The sequence below is a fragment of the Schistocerca americana genome, chromosome 1, assembly GCF_021461395.2.
Source record: "Schistocerca americana isolate TAMUIC-IGC-003095 chromosome 1, iqSchAmer2.1, whole genome shotgun sequence".
NCBI classification, from domain to species: domain Eukaryota; kingdom Metazoa; phylum Arthropoda; class Insecta; order Orthoptera; family Acrididae; genus Schistocerca; species Schistocerca americana.
In genome coordinates this window covers 719408990-719425825 of record NC_060119.1, presented here as the reverse complement: position 1 = coordinate 719425825, position 16836 = coordinate 719408990, and the positions used below count along the sequence as shown (strand labels likewise).

General features: G+C 40.4%; 1 protein-coding gene across 1 annotated transcript in view; it reads right to left on the bottom strand.

The window, feature by feature from the left end:
* The window catches only part of LOC124593828 (peripheral plasma membrane protein CASK-like), a 703051-nt gene that overhangs the window by 240112 nt on the left and 446103 nt on the right, over positions 1-16836 (bottom strand). The window contains exon 10 of the mRNA XM_047132179.1: positions 7681-7802. Within this exon, the coding sequence (XP_046988135.1) occupies positions 7681-7802 (122 nt within the window). The remainder of the gene's footprint in view (positions 1-7680; positions 7803-16836) is intronic.

Here is a 16836-nt window from a genome sequence, read left to right as displayed (position 1 = left end):
TGGGGTGTCGCATTGTCCTGGTGGAATTGCCCAAGTCCGACAGAACGCGCAATGGGCATGAATGGATGCAGGTGATTAGACAGGATGCAGACGTACGTGTCACCTGTCAGAGTCGTATCTAGAGTCTTCAACAGTCCAATGTCTGTGATGACGGGCTCAGGCGAGGTGTAAAGATTTGTGTCGTACAGTCATCAAGGGTACACGAGTGGGTCTTCGGCTCCGAAAGCCCATATCGATGATTTGTTGAATGGTCCGCAAACTGACCCTTTTTGATGGCCCAGCATTGAAATCCGCAGCAATTTGCGGAAGGGTTGCACGACTGTCACTTGAACGATTCTCTTCAGTCGTTGTTGGTTCCGTTCTTGCAGCATCTTTTTCCGGCCTAAGCGATGTCGGAGATTTGATCTTTCACCGGAGTTCTGATACTTACGGCACACTCGTGAAATGGTCGTACGGGAATATCCCCACTTCATCACTACCTCGGATATACTGTGTCCCATCGCTCGTGCGCCGACTGTAACACCACGTTCAAACTCACTTAAATTTTGATAACCTGCTGTTGTAGCAGCAGTAACCGATCTAACACCTGCGCCAGACACTAGTTGTCTTATACAGGCGTTACCTATAGCAGCGCCGTATTATGCCTCTTTAGATACCTCTGTATTCGAATATCCGTACCTATACGAGTTTCTTTGGAGCTTCAATGGATGCTGTAATAGACAGACCGGTACAGTATAATTTCGTGCAAACTCAAACGTTGTAGAACAATTTTGTACAGTTCACTGTTTGTGATATGTCAGTCGTCCATGCGGATATCTGCGACCATAGCGAATCTGTACATCGTGTTGAAAAGTTTATGACGATGTTTTGCTAGCAATGCCGTAAACCACGTTGGCAACGGATGAGCACTTTTAGACAGTCTCATAAAAGGACTGTAGTCAATGAAGTGGTCGACGTTTCTGTTTCACCAAGGACTTTACGTCTGAGTATTTTTAACCATCTGTATAATCTTCAATGATATCTCGCACAGCACCATAAGGAACTTTAGGTAGAATTTACGTTTACCCTAAACAAAGAAGATCTATGAACATATGATTCCACGGAGAAAAGCAAAAAAACAATCAGGTCTTTAACATTTGTAACCCTCATAAAAGATATCATCGACAGCAATTTAGTCTGTGAAGGAGAATTTACAGGTGTCAAGTAAGAAGGAGAATTATTTTCCTTTGACTGTGTTGTCAGAACAAAAAAAAAATCGATAAACAAAAGAGCCAATGTTCGAAAAATGATATCCAATATATCTGAAAATGCCTGGCGCAGTTTAAACTTCAATATTGTGCAACTCTAAGGCCGCAGGGAATATTTTGCAGCGACTAAGCGTCGGCCTGACAACTTGTTTTCTTCTCACTATTTTTCAAAATTTATTCCATCTCTTATTGAATCACTGTTGCACCTAGTACATTGATATTGCTAAAATTTTCCCTGTTCTCCTTCACGAACCATTACGACAAGATGTAACAGCAAATCACTTTTTTCAAAAAAGTAGCTTTTCCACATCTGGACGACGTATTTATCTTACATACGTTAACTACGGCAACGTATAAAACTGTACTTTGATAGGAAAGGTAGAGGGTCACCATGATATCATCCTGCTGCAAATACCGTACCAATTTTCATACTAGGTCTCTAAGGAATAATAAAAATCAGCTACGAATTAAAGAATGTCAATCGGTGGTAAACGAGGCTTTTAGTTCGAATGTGTGTCCTTCGGAACAATATTATGCTTCGGACTAGCTTTAAAATATCGCAGTCTCCCCAAGCAATTATCGCAGCTTTTCAGTCTGCTTCTTTGGCTGACTACTGCTTCTTCCTTGCTATCTAACCAATGTATCATAACTTAAAAAAGAAAGAACAGGAAAAAGTATTGGTTTTGTATTTGCTTACAGATTATCGAGTCTTCCAGCACATATATCACAATTTTCAACAGAACGCAGTTCGTAATAGATTTTCGATTTTAAGCCATCACAACATTATAATTAAGAAACGACTGTAGCTTATGATCATGTACCCACTGAGGTAATGACATTGGGCGAAACAATTCACAAGTACTATAATATGTACTTTCATGTATAAACCGGGAAACGTTGTTTCATTTCAGACTACTGACTGCGCATCAGTAGATGTTCGGTAACTTCATTGTCAAAAGCTAAACGCAAGAGAAAAAGAGGTTAAATTTTAACTGACGATACCAGCGTCGTACAATAAATGACTGCATCGAAAAAAGTAATAGACCTTTTAAAAACAGACAAAATAAATCAGCTATTCCATGACGGATATCTGAAACATCGATCCCTCCTTTTTTGAGTCTGTTACATCATGAGCATTTACACAATTCCGGAAAACAAATGCAACACCTTCAAGGGTTGTGTTCAGTGGCATCTGGGTATTATTGTGTGTGGTGTTAGTGATTCATCTGTCATGATCATTGGCGATCAAAAGGTGCTCACGAGGCCTGTCAGTGCACACACTATGTGAACTCTGCAGGCAATAACTACGCTGAGTTCAGAGGCAACCAGTGTTTGCAAACATCATATTAGGTTACAACAATGCCCAGCTAACGAGTAAATACTCCTGTTGAACAACTTCAACCATTTGAAAGGGGTCGCATTAGGGGCCTGCGAGAATCTGAATGGACGTATCGACAGACTGCGGCACATGTTGGGCACAATGTATCGGTTTGTGTCGCTGATTTCAACAGTGGTCTGTGAAACATTCCCACACTTGTGCACCACCTTTTGGACGCCTGTACTTGTACAGACGTACGTCGAATTCGATGCATTGTGCGAGAAGCGATGACTGACCGACCATCATACAGAGAAGAAATCGCGGCCCATGTTGAAACTGCTATGTCACTAAAGGCCACTGGGAACCGCCTGCTTGCAGCAGGACTATGATCGTGAGTGCCTCTGGCCAGGCCACTGCTGGCATCACAACACCCTTATCACAGGCCCTCTGGTGTTGTGAAAGAGTCGACTGGACAGTGGAATGGCTCTATGTTGTTTGAAATGATGAAAGTAGGTTCTGTCCGTATGCGAGTGATGGACATTCACTAGTACGGCACCTGGTGAGTGGCTTATTCCGAAGTGCATTCCCCCAAAACCCGCAGGTCCCCTCGCAGGCTTCATGGTGTGGGGTATCCATCACTTACAACTCGCAGTCACATCTGGTGTTTCTGCAGGGTGAAGCAACCAGCGCATGGTACATTGCACACGTTGTTCCTCCTCACGCTTCTGCCATTTCATAAAAGGAAGGTGATGTGCTTTCACAGGATCACAATGCACATTCACATATGGCTGTTGCGACACAACGTGCTCTTCATGGCGTACAACAACTGGCCACGCCAGCAATCTCACGAGACCTCTTGCCATTCGAACACGTGTGGGAACTTACTCTTCGGAGCCTGCAAGAAGCATTGCCAAACGGCAATGAAGAGTGCAAGGGAATTTGTGTAAAGCTTTTGGTAAAGAGGATCGTAGTAGGTGGAGCAGGAAACAGTCTAACTCAGAACAGTATTTTACAGCTTTACAAGTGCCCTAGAAGAAATAGGAGTAGCAACTACACAAACAAATGTGAGTTTTGTGGAGGTCCTGTAGCGCCATGACTGGTCCTGGGTTAACACTGCTGTGAGATGTGTGAACACTGAGTTGAGCAGACTGCTGCTGACTCAAACGATATCTCATATGAGTTCAGCGCACTGGGAGATGGGGATAAACTAGACATGGCCTACATCTGAATAAGTGGGGCACACATAGGTTGGTTAAGCTTCTAGCATAATATACAGGATAAAGAGGGGGGGGGGGGGGGGGAGTGGGACCATCACACAAATCAAGATCATTGAGTGAGGTTAGGCTATTTCATCGAAGTATTCGAGGACTGAGTAATAAGGTAGAAGAGCTTCTTGCTGTTTGTACAATTTGGAGACCTGTTGAAAAAAATGGACATCCTGTGATTGTCTGAGTACCACGTAACCAAAAGGGTTTGAGGAGTCACATATGAAAGATGCAGAACTAATACGGGAAAAAGAGTTGTTACGTATATTAAGACAGAACGTAAGTCCAAAAATATTCAGACAATTAGATTTTGTAGTGATCAGGACACAGAAGTATGTGCCGTGAATTAATACTGAAAAACAGTTCGCTTCTAATCGTAACTGTATTCAGATTCCCACTAGCAAATTATGAACTTCTTTTGAGGAATCTAATGTGTTACCTGTCAGACAGCAGCAAGCAGTTAATAGCCTGTGTTGACTTCAACGTAGATTTTCTGATAGATTCTGACTGGAAAAATGACCGGGAAGTTTTATTTGGATCCTACACTTTGATCTCAGTAATTAACTGTAAAACATGGGTGGATGAAGACAGGACACTTATTGATAATGTTTTCTATGGTGTAGCTCAAAGCAATAAAATAACTGGGTAACCAATAACAAACGCTCAGTCTGATCACGATTCACAGTTACTTAGGATAAATAACACAGTGCCTTAAAGTACGAATACTTCTCAGGGGAAATCAGTTACAGTAATTAATGACTCCAATACAAATGTCTTTAAGATCAGGAGATGACTGGGAATGAAATTTACAGTGAACCAAATGCTAACACAAAATTTAATCCGTCCCATGATAAATTCATATTATTATTTGAAAACAGTTTTCCGCATAAGCTAATCAGTAAGGACACTAAACAGTCACATAAAAAACAATGGATCACTAGAGGGATTTAAGTATCTTGTGAAAGGATAAGGGAAATGTATTTTTGGTAAGAACAAGTAGAGATCCTGCGGTAGTTACACACTACAAAAATTAATGAAAATTATAAAGAAAGGTTCTTAAAAACATCAGGGAACACGCACATAATGTCAGAAAACTTAATTCTGACAAGAGACTTAAGGCAAAATGGAACGTGGTGAAATGAGAGACAGGACAACCAGCCACAGAACAGGGTAACATCACTACTGAACTGAATGGAAGATTCACAGGTAGCTAATGTATTTCATAATCATTTCCTAAATATAGTAGAAAGCACAGAGACAAATAATTCACGAGAAAAATCACAGCACTACGTTGAAAAAGTAACTCTCATAAGATTCAACAATATGACTTCATCACCAACTTCTCCACATGAAATGAAGAAAATTATATATTCCCTCAGTTCCGATGGTGTTTCCAATAGAATACTAAAGACTTTCTCTCGTATAGTAAGCCTGGTGTTATCTGAAATACGTAATGCATCACCAACTCAGGGCCTTTTTCCACAGAGACTGAAATATGTAATTGTCAAAATTATCTTTAAGAAAGGGGATTAGAGAGATGCCAATAACAAATGACCTGTTTCACCGCTGACATCATTTTCCAAAATTTTTAAGAAGGTGATGTATTATAGAACAGTATCTCACCTTAGCAACAGTAATATCCTCAGCAAATCACAGTCTGGCTTTCAGAAGAGTTGCACTACTGAGAAGGCAATTTAAATGTTCGCTCACCAGGTTTGACATGCATTAAGTAACAAAATAGTGCCAATTGGTATTTTCTGTGCCGTGTGAATCACACTATCATTCTGGATAAATTAAGTTTTATGGGATTGCCAGCCAATTGACAATGCCAGTTCAAACCGAAAGAACGCAAAAAATTGTGCTCAGTAATACAATCAATAAAGTCCAGAACATAATTCCGATGGGTCAATCTTAGGTCCACTATTGTATGTCACATATGTAGATGATCTTCCGTCCAATATACAATAAGTAGAATTAGATCTTTTTGCAGATGACACTAGTATTGTCATCAATCCAAGCATACAGACAGAAACAGAAGAAATGGTAAACAAAGTTCTTAAAAGTATGGTTCAAATGGCTCTGAGCACTACGGGACTTAACATCTGAGGTCATTACTCCCCTAGAACTAAGAACTACTTAAACCTAACTAAACTAAGGACATCACACACATCCATGCCAGAGGCAGGATTCGAGCCTGCGACCGTAGCGGTCGTGCGGTTCCAGAATGAAGCGCCTAGAACCGCTCGACCACCCCGGACGGCACTCTTAAAAAGTATCATTGACTCGTTTTTTAAGATGGTCTCATCCTTAATTTTAAAAGGACACGACATGTTCAGTTCGGCACATGTTGGGGTAAAACACCAATTGTAAGTAGAGCACAAAGTGACGAAATAATAAATACAGCGGGAACTTCCAACATTCTTCTGCGTCCATATCAATGACAATTTCAGCTGGAATAAGCATATTTTGGAACTCGTAAAACACCTTAGTTCAGCCACATCTGCACTTAGAATCAGTGCAATTCTCGGGGAGAGACGAATCAGTCAGTTGACATATTTTCATGCAAGAAAGTCATATGGAATAATGTTCTGGGGTAACTCATATTTAAGAAACAACTTCTTCGTTGCTCAAAAACGTGCAGTAGGAATAATATGTGATGCTCACACATACCATCTTGTAAATATCTGTTTAAGGAGTTGCGCATTCTGACTACTGTTTCATGATATGTTTATTCCCTCGGTAAGTTTGCTGTAAATACTCCACTGCAGTTCAGAAGGCGCAATGACTTACTTAATTACAACACCAGAAGAAAAAAAATGACATTGATTATTTCATATTAAGGTTGTCTCAAGCACAAAAGGAACTTCATAATGTTGCAACAAAATTTTTTGATCGCTTACCCAGTGAAATAAAATTTCTGACAAAACTGAGAAAGTATGTTCTTAATAACTCTTTCCAATCCACAGAAGAATTTCTTTTATCGTGATGTGTAAAAGCTGATGGGTTGTAACTACTAACTCGCATTTGTTTATTTTTTTCCTATAAAAAATCCTTAGAAATGCCCAGCATATGTACAAATCAATTTGCGATATGAGTGTAAAATAACTCGTTCCAACTCATTGTGATTTATCGCGTAAAATGATCCCTGGAACTTTGAACTAACTCACTAACTGAAGATGCCTGGGACTATCTATCACTGGGTGTCATTCGGCAGCTTTATGATCGTTTGCATGCGAGAACACCCAACCATATGCACTAACGACACAGGAAAGGAGGGGGGGGGGGCGGACTGTGTACTGATGACTATTTGGACACTCTTTATTGTGACATGCGCGTTTCATTTGGCCTCAGTTTGTTACTGTATACTCCTACAATTATGAAGTATGTGCGTCACCATTTGTCAACAAAACGACCTTTTACTTTAGTGTGTTGCATTTTTTTTTCAGCAATGTGTGTAGTTCTACAATGAATCCCGTCCAAATTATAAAAGAAAAATAACCGAAAGAAACTGTACTTTATCAGCTCTTTTGTACCGCCTCTCAAAACAATTTCTAATAACATATACCACAAAATATAACTCCAGTAGTATATAATACAAGCTATTCACAGAAGTAATACAATACATTCAAACGCAGTGGATCACACGAAAGAAGGAAATTTCATAACACAAATGCTGTTCTTCACTTGGTTTTATATTGAACAGTCCTTCGATAATGACGTAAATCATACGACGCACTCAACTGCGAAGAAGACGTAAAATGCAAAAATAAAGTGTTGAAGTCTAATCAGGTTAATTACATGTTACGTAAGCAACCGATAATACGCATAGAAGGAAATGAGGCGCACTTACCTCGAGAAGGGCGTGCAGTTGCCGATCCTCCAGAACCGAATGGAGGAAGTCACGGTCATTGAGGGGCGCTTCTTGTAAACAGTGGATGTCGTCGAGGGAATCGAGAACCAGGCTCACAGCTCCTTAGGGAAAGACAACACTCATCTTACAAAGCAGTACTTCAACATCAGCCAAGAAAAATTAGAACTAAAGCGTCGCAGCAGCCATCTCAAAGGCTCAGCGTGAGCTCTGAAGCACACTACGAAATTACCATAAATACTTCACATGTACAAACAGCGCAACTTTACGTCATGTATTGTTCTTTTATTTACACATTCACACTAAACAATCTACAATAACACAGTTTAAATCATTCATATCACATTCTGTTCACGTACTTTGACGTTTAGCTGCCGACCGCTATTCCTACTGGCAGTAAGGAGTCCTAATTTCATCATTCGTCCATTCAAAAAGCCTTTTCCCCCTATGCCATAGGCGAAATACATGCCACACTTATTTTTTATCATCCGGTTCCTATTTCTTTCCTGATACGGTGAAGAGTTCACATTACTGGTCACATGTTGATGCATTTGGACAGAGAACCCGTTTCAACTTAACTTTGTAAGTTATCATCAGACCTTAAAAAGAGTAACGACGCACTTAGATGTACTCAGTATACGAAACGGGGTATCTCTTCAGATAAATCAAAATTTGACTACGACCTTGGATTCTAAAGTTTACTTACATATTAAGGTCAAAACCTACTCTAATAGTCCAAGGGACCTCACTTCAGGAAACTACCTCCTTGTTTACTTTCGTCTCGAGCTTCTGTAATCTTTGTCCGCAAATAAAGCAGCTGTTAGCATTAATGGCTTAATATTATTAGAATTTCAAGCAAATTTTACCAAACTTTTCCTATTTCATATTCTCCGACGGATTCTCGAATCATGAATATTTAATATTTTCGTTCTTCTAAAAGATGTTCGGAACTTTCAACTCTCTTTTGAGTGGATGGATAAAGCATTGATCTTCGGCTATTTAAAATTTTCCTTCAAACTTCTCTGTTTCTTCGTATATGCCCAATTTTTTATTCTCCTTTTTACAGTTTACAAAACTGAGTCGTTCGCAGCGTACTTTTAATGACTACAGAAAATTCCCGCAATTCTTCGATCGTTGTCTGCGTTGACACTTATGACTACCACCACCACCACTCTTCCTGATCATCACTTTTATACTTCCTTTTTTGTGATCTGTACTGATCACTAGAACACGCTCACTTTTTGGAACATTTTCATTAACTCTCTTTTATTTTTATTTCGTTTCACCTGTTGACACTATTCCTCATCTCGCCAAATATCCTCTATTACTGCCGCCTATGCCCTTCTGTCTAGTTTTATTTCGTCTCTCCACGTTTCTTCCTTTTTTTAATGATATTATTTATTCGCCATTTGAATTAAATTCACTAAAATAAAATAAACGGAATCAGAGGGGTGAAAAAATGTAGGTGCAACAATACGAAATACGTGAGGTAACGGGTAGAAATGCTGAATTTGCAATGTAATGAATAAGTTGTGACAAACGAAAATTTGTACCAGGGCAGGATTCAAATCCACATTGCCTACTTTTCGCGAGCAGACGCCGTAACCATTATTAGGCTATATGATCACACCTCAGCGTTACACTGATATTTTCATTGACGCTCATGTTTCCTCCTCGTATTTCCGAATACTGTTGCCAGAACTTCTCGTGTGGAGAAAAAAAAAAAAAGTTCGAATGTGTGTGAAATCCTATGGGACTTAACTGCTAAGGTCATCAGTCCCTAAACTTACACACTACTTAATCTAAATTATCGTAAAGACACACACACACACACACACACACACACACACACACACACACACACACACACACACACACACATGCCCCAGGGAAGACTCGAACCTCCGCCGGTACTAGCCGCACAGTCCATGACTGCAGCGCCTAAAGACAGCTCGGCTAATCCCGCAAGGCGACATCTCGTGTGGCGTCTATGGGAACACAAAACTCTTCATTTCTTCTAATATCACTCACCACCTGCAACCTGCTTTAATTTGAACCTGCTTGCGTATTCAAGCCTTGGTCTCACTACACAACTTTTATGCTCCATACGCTCCTCCACTAGCAAATTAATTTTTCCTTTATGTCTCAGGTTGCATTTTATAAACGTATCCCTTCTTTTAATTAAATTATGCCATGAAGCTCCTTGATCACCAATCTGATTCCACACCTGATTAGTAACTCGATCTATCCACCCATCTTCAGCACTCTTCTGTACTATGTCATTTAAAAAGATTCTATTCTACATCTTCATCTATACTCTTTGAACCACTGTGCACTGCACGGCAATTTCCTAGAGTCATCATTTATAGCCGGTTCTTTATGAAACATTGAAAGTAGGCTTTCTTAGGATATTCCGTCTGTTTTCAATAGCTTGCCAGTTCAGATTCTTCAGCATCTCTGTGATTCTCTCTGACGTCAAACAAACCTGTGACCATTCGTGCTGCCCTTCTCTGTATACGTTCAGTATCCTCTGTTAGTTGTAATTGGTGCAGGTCGAACACGCGTGAGTAATGTTTAGAATGGGCAGCACGTGTGATCTGTAGGTTATCTCCTTTGTAGACTGATTGCAGTTTCCCAGTATTCTACCAATGAGCCGAAATTTTCCACCTGCTTTAGCTTACCCGCAACTAATCCTGTGATCACTCTACTTCATAGCACTAAACAGTGTGACACCGGGGTATTTTTATGAGTTGGTCGATTCCGGCTGTGTCGGCGATGGGCCGAACCACACAATAACCCTGGGTTCGGTGTGGTGGGTGGACTGCTGTCGGGTTGTGAACCACTGAGGGCTACGGCGGGACGAAGCCTCTCCGTCGTTTCTACGTCCCCAGTTTAAATACAGAATATTTAGATTCTGTAGTCATAGGATATAAGTTTTTTTCTTGTTTTGAGATGTGTACAGTTCTACATTTCTGAATAGTTACAGGAAGCTGCCAGTCTCTGAACCACTTTGAAGTCTTACTAAGATCGGACTGAATATTTGAGCAGCTTCGTTCAGACTACTTCACTGTAGGTAACCACATCGTCTGTGGAATGTCTGATGTTACTATTAATAATTTCCGCAAGATCATTAACATACAGCATGAACAGCAAGGGATCCGACACACTTCCCTGCGGTACACCCGAAATTAACTCTACATTTGTCGATGACTCTCTATCCGAGATGAATTGCTGCGTCATTCCCATTAAAAAAATCCTCAATCCAGTCACAAATTTCGGTTATAGCCCATTTGATCGTACTTTTAATAGTAAACGTAAGTGTGGTACCGAGTCCAATGCTTTACGGAAGTCGAGAAATACTGCATCTACTGACTGCCTTGATCCATGGCCTTCAATATGTCATGCGAGAAAAGTGCGAGTTGTGTTTCAAATTATCAGTGTTTTAGAAATCAGTACCGGCTAGCATGGTTATGTTCAAGATGCAGTATTATGCTTGAGCTCAAGATATTTCGAAGATCCAACAACAAATGGAGGTCAAAAATAGTGGACGGTAGTTTTGTAGGTCATGTCTGATGCAGTTCAGGTAGACAGATGTGACCCGTTCGGAATAGCTTTTGGTGTCCAGGGATCTTCAGTGTACTATGGTTAAAATATGAGCTAATACAGCCACTAATTGAGTACAGAATCTGATGCGGATTCCAAACGGCGCGGGGCGTAGATCAGTTTACTATTTCAGCTGTTTCTTTGTGGTACTGACACTAATATCCAGTTCTCTCATCTTTTCAGTGGTACGAGGATTAAACTGGGATAACACTCCTTGATTTTCCTTTGTAAAGGGACTTTTGAGAACAGGGTCAAGCATTTCTTCTTTTGGTTTGGTACCCTGTGTTTCAGTGACTGGATGCTATCTCTGGTGCCACTAGCAGCCATTACACATGACCAGAATTTCTTCCGGTTTTGTGGTACATCATTTGACAATATTCTACTACAGTGGCCATTGAAGGCTTCACGCACTGCTCTCTTGACAGCAAGACATGTTCCATTCAGCATCGTCTCTGTCTATAGTCCTGCATGTTGTTTTATATCTATTATCCAGTAGCCTCTGTTTCTTTAGACCTTTCTTTACAGTTACTGTATATTACGGAGGGTCTCCCCCATCATGAACTGTTCTACTGGGTTTATTCTGTTCTTTTCTGTACTGTTCCTCGTACACGTTTCACTTCCACTTAAGTCTACACTCTGAACAAATACCTTCAGAAAAGACTTCCTAACACTAAAATTCATATTAGATGTTTTTCTTCTCCAGTAAAGTTCTGCTAGCTAATCCCAATCTACATTTTATATCTTCCTCATTTCTGCTGTCGCCAGTGGTATTATTCCCAATTTGTAAAACGCTCTACAATTCTCAGCATCTCATTTCCTACTCTAATTACCTCATCATTTACTTAATTCGACTACATTCCGTTAGCTCCGTTTCGCTTGTGTTGATGTTCTCCTTAATACTTTTTAAAACGCAGAAGATTCCACTCAACTGATTTTCCCGATCTTTCACCTCCTCTGACGCAATTACAATGTCATTCGCAGATCTTAACGTTTTTATTTCTTCTCCGTGGTCTTTCGATGTTGTACATGGTAGCGGGTAATAAAGGTAAGAATTTTTTGTTGTATTCTGCTTCAATCATTTTAACTTTACCTCAGGCGCCGGTGTGAGTAGTTACGTGAACTACTCCGCAGAACGTGACCATTTTGGCTGATCACGTCCATCCCATGGTACAATGTTTGTTCTCCAATTATGATGCTATGTTTCAAAGCTACACAGGTCTTGTCGTCCATGACTGGTTTTGTGAGCACGAGAACGAATTGTCGCATCTCTCCTGGACACCACAGTCACCGATATCGATATTATTGAGCATTTGTTTGGTTTGGAGAGAAGGGAGCGTAATCACTACCCATTTCCATCATCTTTACCTGAACGTGCCACTATTATGGACAAAGAATGGGGCAAGATTCACTTGAAAACTATACACGACCTTTATTTACCCATCGTAAGACGACTGGAAGCTGTTGGGAGCGCCAACGGTTTTCTTACGCCTTATTAGCCATGGTAATGTGTTATTTTTGGTGTTTCCATATTTTGTCCACCCTCTTAGCTGTCGGCAGAGGGTTTCAGCCTCTCCCTTCTCTCATTGTATCATACAACACAATCGTCACATTACACCATACACGCATCCAGAACACTCAACTGCACTCCAGAAATACACGCACACTATACAACTTTCGTCTACACAGATGGAAAGAGGTCAATGTTGGTGGCGGCAGAACCCCACATTTCATTTTCTGGTAACATTTGCATGAGTATTCCCTGCCTATTTTACCCGAATGGGAGACTAATTTTCTTCCGAAATATTTTACCCCACAGGCAGCTGCCAGTAGTTAGTCATACAGTAGCGTTACATTTGTTTGGGAATGTAACAGCTGTATTTCCCCCTGCTTTCAGCTCTGTCACAGTAACAACATAACAAGGCTATTGTTACAAGGATAGATCAACCACCCATGCTGCTGCACCTCTTCAGGAACCATGTATTAGTCCGACCCCTCCTTACATATACTTGGCTATATGTAACGTCGAAGCACACAGACCATGCTACCCCGTCAAGATTCTTAGTTTGTAATAACAGGGGAGAGAAAGGGGGGGGGGCAGGATTGAAGTATGACTGAAGTAATATCAACTTGCACAGACGCATAAAAATATTCATTCCTGTCGAATTAAATCCGTAAATCGCGCAGCAAGAAACTTCGTATCATGCAATAAGAGGTACACTTTGATAAGCGTCTTATAGTTGTTTACGGCGAACAGCTACGGAAACGCATACACTTTGTCTTAATTGGTCTCAAAAGACTCCTCTGTCATCTGTTATAGGGGCGTAACGTTCAACAATGAAGATGAATCATTCGTGCAGTTGAAATATTTACGTTTCTCTTATCACTACGCCAGTTAGTATGTCTTCACCACAAATCAATGGAAGTCCACTACTGATTTCCTTCTCTCGCCTATTCCAGTCTGAGTTTGAGCTCCAACTGTAACTTAACGACGTGGATCTGTAATAACCATTCTTTCAACTTACTCTATTTCTCCCTGCGATATAGACAATACTGACTTTGTACTCATAATCGAAATTGATAATTTTCATTTACGACTCATTTGACAAAATAATTATTTTATAAACCTTACTGCTGTTGAACCAGATTTCATGAACTATCTCATATTGCAAAGCGAAGGCAATGTGGCTAACGTAAGATACCCCCTCTTTTATGGCTGTATTACTGACAATGTTGCAATATTGAGTATGAAAATTGGTTTGATGCAGTTTCGAAGCTAGTCTTTCCTGTGCAAGCCTCTTTAACACTATGTAACAATGGCAACTTACAGGCATTTTTACATGCTTTCTGTAGTCAAGTCTTGATCTCCCTCCACAATTTTGACATCCTCCCAACATTCTGCTCTATAACGAAATTAATTTGCCTTGATGTCCTCCCAGTCAATCCCTTCCTTTAGACAAGATGTGTCATAAATTTATTGTCTCCTGAATCTATTCAGTACCTACTCAGTAGTTTTCCAATTTACCAACCTCATCTCTAGCATACTTCTGTAGCACCACATTTCAAAGGCTCCTACTCTCTTTCTGTTCGAACTGTTTATCATCCACGTTTCACTTCTGTACAAGGCTGTACTCCAGACAAAAACCCTCAGAAAAATTTCCTAACTCTTAAATTTATATTTATCGAATTTCTTTTTCTCAGAAATTCTTCTCCTGGGGTTTTCAGTCTGCACTTCATGTCATCTCTACTTATGACATAGTCAGTCAGTCCGCTGCCCAAGCAGTACAACATCATCTACCACTTTCAGTGTTTCATTCCTTAATCTAACTCCTTCAGCATCATGTGATTTGATTCGACTACATTCTATCACTCTTGTTTTGTCTTCGTTGTTATTATTCATCGGAAAATTTCTTTTTGTGACACTGTCCATTCAACTTAACTGCTCTTCAAAGTCTTTGGCAGTAACTGATCAAATTACAAACTCATAAGAAAATCTCGATGTTTTTATATTTTCATCCTGATCTATGATTTCGTTTCCAGATTACTCCTTTGTTTCTTTTACTGCTTGTTCGATGTACTTACTGAATAACATCCGGAATTTGCTACAATTTTGTCTTGCTCCCATCTCAGTTACCGTTTCTTTTTCACGTCCATCTCTTTTAAAGCAGTTTGGTTTTCTTAACACTTTGTAGGCAACACAACGCGGTCTCTGTTTTATCCCAGATACAGTCAAAAAAAGCCTAGATACTTCTTTAAATCTGCAACTGCTATAAAGCTGATTTGCCATTCTTCAGTCTGTCTTCTAAGATAAGTCGTAGGATGAGTATTCCACGGTCTGTTCCATCATTTCCCGGTATCCAAACTCATCTTCCCCGAAGTCCACTTTTACTCGGCTATCCATCTCCTGGTAATAATTCGTGTCACTAATTCGCAAAAAAATATTGTCTGATGATCCTGCAATATTCATATGTCAGCACCTGCTTTTTTTGGAACTGAAATTATGACTTTCATCTGTCTCATTCATCGTGCTATCAGGTGAGACATGTTGTCATTGCATGTCTCCCCAAGGATCTCAGTAATTTTGCGGCATTGTCATATAGTCTAGCGACTTGTTTCAATTTAGGTCATTAATGCTCTTCTTCTCGCACCTATTTCATCTTTATCTACTTCCTCTTCCATTTCCATAATATAGTCTTCTAGTTTATTTTCTTGGTAAAGCTGCTCTGTATACTCCTTCAACATTTTGCCCTTCCTTTTCTGTAAGAACTCGCTTGCCATCTGAGCTTTTGACATTCACACAGTAGGATTTTTTTCCCCGCGAAGGTCTCTGTAGGCAGCATCTACCTAACATTGCCAAGCATGCTTCAACAACTTTGTATTTCTCCTCTAGGCAATTTGCACTTTCTGTAAATCCGTATTCCCTTTTTCCGACTTCATTATCTGGATTTTTGTTTATACTTCTGCCAACTGAATTCAGTATCACGTCGTGTGCTGTCCAAAGAATCCAGCTGGACCCTGCCTTTTTGATCCTTTGCTGCCTTCACTCTTTCATCTATCGAACCTACCTACTCATTCTTCTGTTATATTTATTTCTAGTGTTTCAGTCAGTCATTGCCTAATGATTCCTTCGGAACTCTCAACAACTTCTGGTTCTTTCCATTTATTCGGGTCCCATTTCCTTAATTTCCAAACTTTCTGTAATTTCTTCACTTTTTAATCAGCAGTTCATAGCCGCCTAATTATGAATAGAGTCCACACGTGCCTCTGACAATATTCTGTGTCTCATCATTATATAACCTACGGAAACCTTTCGATTACTTCCTGGCCATGTACTTACTCTTACTCTCCTGGCCCCACAAACCGCAGTCGGTTTTTGGTCTTGTCAAGTATCTTCTTCCACAGTATTCTGTCTTTGGTATCGTCTTTTCTAGCTCCCAGTACCTGGAGATCCTTGGGAACCTGGTCTCTCCATCTTAGTTTTGGCCTGCCTACAGGTCTTCGTCCTTCCAGTTTATTCCCTGAAACTTCTCTCAGTAAAGATCCCTGCTCTCTATATAGACGTTGTCGGCCCATCTTAGTTTTCTTGTCTTGGCTCCCGAAACTACATCTGGCTCATTGTATAGCTATCTTTTCTTCCTTCACCATTCTGCTCCCTCATAGATTGGTCCAAGTATCTTTGCCGCGCGGTCTGAGCCATCTGTCACGGTCCGTGCGGCTCCCCCAGTCGGAGGTCCGAGTCCTCCCTTGGGTGTGTGTGTGTGTGTGTGTGTGTGTGTGTGTGTGTGTGTGTGTGTGTGTGTGTGTGCCACTTCTTCCATATCTGTTTCTATCATTTTCCAGTGGTCTTCAACGCCAAAGTTGTCTTCCCTTGTTAAGCTGCAGAGCAAAGTTGATGTTTTAATGATAAACTGCTGTGCTTTGCTGTTATCCTTCAATCTGTCTATGACAATGTTACGGTCTTAAACGCTCTCCCCCCCCCCCCCTCCCCCCTTTGGTTTTTCAGGTAGTTATTCTTTGGCGTACCTCTGCTATGATTAG